The sequence below is a fragment of the Alligator sinensis genome, unplaced genomic scaffold (assembly GCF_000455745.1).
Source record: "Alligator sinensis unplaced genomic scaffold, ASM45574v1 scaffold569_1, whole genome shotgun sequence".
NCBI classification, from domain to species: Eukaryota; Metazoa; Chordata; order Crocodylia; family Alligatoridae; genus Alligator; species Alligator sinensis.
This window is the reverse complement of record NW_005841914.1, coordinates 1,559,679-1,566,160: the sequence shown is the minus strand read 5'-3', so window position 1 is coordinate 1,566,160 and position 6,482 is coordinate 1,559,679. Positions and strand designations below refer to the sequence as shown.

The 6,482-nt window shown below is 41.5% G+C and overlaps 1 protein-coding gene across 2 annotated transcripts; it reads left to right on the top strand.

Annotated features, from left to right (window-relative positions):
- Positions 1 to 27: 27 nt before the first annotated feature.
- On the top strand, positions 28 to 6,476 carry UBE2J2 (ubiquitin conjugating enzyme E2 J2). 2 transcript variants are annotated; one of them, XM_006018811.3, is made up of 7 exons: positions 28 to 199; positions 917 to 1,047; positions 1,469 to 1,509; positions 1,899 to 2,001; positions 2,123 to 2,261; positions 2,924 to 3,004; positions 4,890 to 6,476. In XM_006018811.3, the coding sequence occupies exons 2-7, from the start codon at positions 917 to 919 to the stop codon at positions 5,172 to 5,174; spliced, it is 780 nt and encodes a 259-aa protein (XP_006018873.1). In that variant the 5' UTR covers positions 28 to 199; the 3' UTR covers positions 5,175 to 6,476. The 2 variants fall into 2 exon arrangements, with proteins under 2 accessions (XP_006018873.1, XP_025053926.1); XM_025198141.1 differs by lacking the exon at positions 28 to 199 and having other exon boundaries at positions 594 to 1,047.
- The last annotated feature ends 6 nt before the right edge of the window (positions 6,477 to 6,482 follow it).

Here is a 6,482-nt window from a genome sequence, read left to right as displayed (position 1 = left end):
GCGCCGTGCCCGGGGGCCGGGCAGCACAGGCCGGGGCTGAGGGACGCGCGCGGGCCTGGTTTCGGCACCGCGGAAATTCGTTAATTAAAGAAAAAGGACCCAATTTACCCGGAGGATCTCGTCTTCTGCCTCAGCCGGCGCCGCCGTTGCGCTCGGAGCAGCCGGGCGAGGAGGAGGAGGAGGAGGACGCCCTCCATAGGTTGAGCTTCGAGCCAAGCTTCGTCTTTAAAAAGCGTAGCGGGAAAGCGCTGGTGCATTGGGAAAGGAAAGGGACCGTGTTTTAGGCCGAGGGTTTTTCTCCCCGGGCGAACGGGGAAAAAACGGGATTGTACTTTTCATATGTGTCTTTATTATTGTTTCTGGCTCTGCCTTCACTCGCGGTCTATAAAGCCTCTGAGCACGGTTTGTAAGGCGTGGCGGGACCGCGTCGCTCCAGGATGCGGCGATGTGATTTAGTTTTTACCGGGTGGCGCTTACCATCTACGACTCCATCGGCGCATCGAAGGGCTGGAAGGGACCGTCAGGTCCAGCCCCCTGCGCTAGGCAGGAAAGGCAACCTGAAGGGCTGGTGGGAGGATGGGAAAAGGGAGGGAATTTGGGGGTGTTTGTCCCCTTGGTTTTGGGGGGGAAAAAAAAAAAGCAAATCATTGGAAAAAGGTGCAGAGGGTTTAATCTGTTAACGTCACGCTGCGTGTGGCAGTTCTGGTACCGTGTTCAGCCTCGCTTTTCGTATCTGTGTCGATACGTGTAATTTCGTGGAACAGACGAGTCCAGTGGTATTTGATGGGATTTTAGACTTCATTGCGCGCACAAAACGCTCCTGCCCAGCCCAGTGGGCGAGCACGCGTTTGCGTTCGTGAGCCGCGGTCACTGCTGCTGTTGTTCTTGCACCGAGATTGTTCCTGTTTCTTCCTAGATGAGCAACAATACTAATAAGAGAGCACCAACCACAGCAACGCAGAGACTTAAACAGGACTACCTTCGAATTAAAAAAGATCCAGTGCCTTATATTTGTGCTGAACCTCTCCCATCAAATATCCTTGAATGGTAAGAATCGGAGCAAATTAGTCTTCAGACAAGCATGGAGAGACCCAGGCCTTCCAGGTCGTCTCTTCCCCTCGCTCTTCGTTTTGTGTTGGCGTTTTCCTTGGTGAGAGAGGTGCGAGCACCTACTCTGGACTCCTCTAAGAGTCAATTGGACGTTTATCTTGCTGGGATCCTGTGACCCTTACTGACTTCCTGCCCTTGGGGCGGGGGACTGGACTCGATAATCTTCCGCGGTCCCTTCCAGCCCGAATGTCTATGAAATCTATGAGAGGTGGTAAAAGGGGGAGGTGTTTTAGATATGAAGCTGCTTAACTAAAGGAGTAAACACATGCGTGATTTGCTTTGTTTTCCCTTGGAAACTTGATGGTTCTCAGTGGGCTGGATTTGTACCTCTAAAGCAAACTTCTTTTGCTTCCTTTAGGCACTATGTTGTACGAGGACCTGAAATGACTCCGTATGAAGGTGAATATTAGCTCATGGCCAAAGCGCACATGTACTGCTTGTGGCTATAACGGTTGTTATACATCTGTATCTGTCTGCTGACTAAAAAGCGCCTCTCCATGCAATGATTTGCTTCACTTTTAGAACTAACCTTGGCCCGTGACTTTCATGATGCCTCTTGAGATGCGATAGTATTAGCATTATCCTCTAATGATTTCTGTTGTATCAAGTGTTTCTAACAAAGACAGCAGTTTGTATGTTTGAGGGTGTTAGGATGATTAGTTTTGATGTTTTCATTTTACATATGCACCAAACACCTTTACATTTTATTTTATGCTTTATAACTGTTTCAGAAAAAAATGTTTCTGAGTACAAAACAAATCATTGATGTTTTTCTTTATGTAACGCAGGTGGCTATTATCATGGGAAACTAATTTTCCCCAGAGAATTTCCCTTTAAACCTCCTAGTATTTATATGATAACTCCTAATGGAAGGTTTAAGTGTAACACAAGGTAAGGATTTTTTTCTAACACTTGTGCCATTAACACCTTTTTAAAACATGTTTAAATGTGTAAACTGTTCCTCTTTATTAACGGCAAGGAATTAAATGCATTGGTTGTTTTGTTTTTGAAGGTTATGTCTTTCAATCACTGATTTCCATCCTGATACATGGAATCCAGCTTGGTCAGTCTCCACAATCTTGACAGGCCTCCTTAGTTTTATGGTGGAAAAGGGCCCCACATTGGGGAGCATAGAAACCTCAGAGTTCACAGTAAGCACTTAATGATATTATGTTGGGTTTTTTTTTCAGGTCAGTGTGTGTTGTTCATGGACCGATGGTTAGAGCAGAAGCCTGGGAACCATTAGTTCTGGGTTCTAAAGCTAGCTCTACCATTGTCTGGTCATAAAGGAGGGGGGCAGAAGAGAGGTTGTTTAAAAGAACCTAGGGTCAAGGATCACAGGTGGAAAATGCATGCAATGCCTCAGTGCCACAGTTTCTGGCTGCAAAGTTAAATGTTTCAAATTGGCTATTTTTTTACATTAATAGGTGGATGGAAATTCAGTGGTATCTTGAATAAGTGAGCCTCAGATTGCAGGGAGGGATTTTATAAAGTGTTTTTCTCTTGCACCCTGGATTCTCTGTAAAATGTAGCTACTGCCTGTATTAGCATATTGATGAGAGTGCCTCCCCAAAATGGCATAGTTGGGTAGATGCAAACTATGGACAAACATTCAGATTAAAATAAGGAGTCCTGAAGAGTTGGGTTTAGAATGCCATTAGTGGTGAATCCATATTCAGAAATATTAGAAACTTAGTAGGTTAGTGCCTTGCAATATTCTCACTTGAAATAACCCGGTGCTTTAAGGTTTAAAGTAATGTGTTTTGAAATTTTTATTTCCAAGCTGATATTTTCTCCTTTGTTGCCTTGACAGAAAAGACAACTTGCTGCACAGAGCTTAGCGTTTAATTTAAAAGATAAAGTCTTCTGTGAGCTGTTCCCTGAAGTGGTGGAGGTAAGAAGGTTCATTTGACTTGCCTCATTTTTATACCCTGTGTTATACATAAGCAGATAGTGCAAATTAACTGGCCAAAGGCTTGCAGGATTCTAGTAAATCTTGTGGTCTACCTGCTTAGGCCTGAAGATTAGTGCCACTTTCCTTTTACTCCCCAGCTTATTGGGCATACCTTTCGCAGAGCTCCAGCCTTGTGAATATCCTGGTGTCCAGTTTGTCCTCTTCAGGGATGTGTGAATGGTGAAGCAAATGGACCCAGACTTTGTACAGGCTTCCTAAAACAAACATTCTTTAATTTTAGGGAGCATAAGATATTTATTTTTACATGGATCAAGGTAAAAATGATGATGAAATACCTACATACTATATGGCATTTGATTAGTCCTCTTGAATCAAAGTGTCTCTCTCTTTTCCCTCCTTTCTCTCTCTGGTTAACTTCCTTTAACGTTTCTTGGTCATGCACTGAACCCCGCCCCACCCCTTTGTTCCTCTTTTCTCCTCTGTCTCCAGCTTCCCTTATCTGAATCTGTAAATGGCATTACTGAAACACAGTTCCTTTGTTTGGCTTTTGGAGAAAATAAATTCCCTCAACTTCCGCAGAAATATTGGGGGAAAAAACTTGTTTCCCTGGGTTTCATCACCTGCATTGCTGTTGGACGGTGTCCTGTAACTTTTGAGAGGGAGAGGGGTTGTGACACTTGCTAGTGTCCGTAGTTGAGGGCTGGAGTTATCCATCAAATTCATAATCTCAAATGGAATTCATAAATTGTACACAGGTAGTCCCAGTCATCAGCCGAATTACTGCCGGTTGATGCAGATGCTGGAGAAGTGGGAAAATATGCAGGAAGCCCTTTTTTTTTTTTTTACTGTGCTCATACCAGAGTATTTCAGAGCATAAAATGAGGCCAGCTAATGCTATTAGCAGCACTCATAGTGCTGGAGGGAATATTTGTGAGCCATAGTAGTAATCAGTGAATTAGTAGCTCTAGGACCTTCATAATAGTTTTTGAAGCAGCACATCAAAGGGATCCTGACTTCAGAAATGGTTTACCTGTGGTTTCTATTACATCCATATTCATTCAGACCTAGAGTTGGTAGGATTTTGACAGGTAGCTGTCTGAAGTCATGGCCCGCCCTATTTAGCTCTGTTCTCTCTACTGAAGAAAACAATGGATCTGTTCCTCTCCAGGGGTCAAAATTCTAAAATTGTCTCTGTGGGTATTGTGATAGCTTGGTTGTCCCAGACGCATATACTTTTGGAGCATACATAAGTATTTTAACATATATAAAAAAATAAAATGTTATATATAATAAATATATATATTATTGTACCCGAGTATGTAGCCCTGAGACAAGGATCTCAGGATTTTGTTTTCTTCCATTTTAATCTTTTGAGAATTGCTGGTTTATTCATCATTTTTAAGAGGTACCTAAGTGCACTTTCCCACTCAAGGGTCTATACAGTGAAATTCATCCCATTTAAAAAAAAAAAAAAATTAAAATCAGCATTTGACCTGGTGCTCAGCCAGTGTACTGCTGAACGCTAAAAGCCAGATATACTTTTTGTAAATGGCTCGTCAGGTGTTGTAGTTACTGTCTACAAACACTTACGATTTAAGATGTAGGTTTCTAGGGTTGTGCAAATGGATTTAATGCAGTTTGTATTAAAAAGCAGATTTGAATTAAATGCTTTGCCAGAGTTGTCAGCAGCCAAGCTCCTTAGACTAAAGTCATTTCAAGGATATATATTGAAATGGGACACTTTCTGCCCGAATCTGTTCTTTGCGATGATTAGACTTTAGTAACACACAAGGAATCTTTCAGAACCTTTCATCTACTTCATTTACATTGGTTCCTTTTATTTATGTATTTATTTTCATTCCAGGAAATCAAACAAAAACAGAAAGCACAAGAAGAGCTCAATAATAGACCTCCAACCCTTCCGCTACCAGATGTTGTCCCCGATGGGGAAGCACACTATGGTCAAAACGGGGTACCACTTCTTAATGGGCATGTACCACTGGCAGCTGCCAATCATCCAGATCTCCAACAGGCCAACCGTAACCATGGACTCTTAGGAGGAGCTTTGGCGAACTTGTTTGTTATAGTTGGTTTTGCAGCCTTTGCCTACACAGTCAAGTATGTACTGAGAAGCATAGCGCAAGAATGAGGAACATTACAGAAATCCAAGACCAAATTAGTGGTAGTTGCAGAATGAGTGGGACTCTTTGGGCATCAGACTTTGACACTGGGATAAATATTTGTGCTACCAGGATGCAGGTAAAATACTGGTTGGCTCATGGGTTTAGTTTGAAGCACGTGCAGTTTGTCAGAAAGGAGAAAAAAAAAAAGACGTTCTGCTCTCAATTCCTGTTGTCCTCACTACAGTTCAGTAGTGACTCACTGGCAAGTCAAAGCATTATTGATGAGACGTGGCATTTTTAGTGCTTTGATTTTTATAGCACTTACCCATTCTCTTTTCAGAAATTAAAAACCTTTTAAGGAAATAAGGCTTTTTATGAGATTGAACAATTTTTAAAATGATATTTGAAGACGCATCATATGTTCTACGTGAAACTTAGCTGGGAATTTCATTGCAAAGGGTCAGGGTGTATACATTTGGAATGAGTAAAATGCAAGTTTCCTCACTATTTTGGAAGGGCCTGGTTTATTGTGAACATCTGTGCTACAGAAAGTAGCTGGTACATTTTATAAAATAGAATGGACATCATTGCATATCTAGTCGATACTAGTGATTAGATTAATTGGAAAGGAACGCTGAGCGTGTTGGTTAAATGTGTTTTCAAAATCGTCACGGTAAAACTTAAGAAGGTTCAATTTGGGCAAAGGGAAGCGCAATTGCCAGCCTTTAAAGGCTGTTGGCCAGCAAAAAGCATTAATTAGTCTTGGTGTTTTTTGCATTTATTTAGTAAAAATTATGGTTTTTACATTTTGGAAGTTCTTGTCATTTAAGTGAAACAAGCTATTTTATTTTTGACCACAAGGTGCCACTGTTCAGTTTAAGATTAGTCTGCAAAGAATGAAGAGTTTGTTACATTTTCAGAAGAAACATCTCTGGATTTCTTGTATTTGGGTGTTTTTGGTAAGTGAAATGGCATTACCCTGAGGCTGTAAAGAGGCTGACTACCAAACCAGCTTCTTACAAGACAAGTGGATTCTTCTGAAAGGCCACTCACTACAGTAGACTTGTACTCCATACATGCAGTCAGCACTGCTTACCTTGACTGACCCTATTTTCAAACTCCATTACCAAAAAAAACCTTAACTGTAAGAGGCTTTTTGTTTTGTCTGAATTTTATCCTTTTTTTGCTTCTATTACATTAGTTTTGCTATTGCCCCATCAGCTGACTAACAGTTAAATTCCATTGGATGGTAATGAGGTTATGATTATATAAATATGCACTAAAACTACTAGTGTAGTTTGACAATCTGAAATGTTACTTTTACAGCTCATACC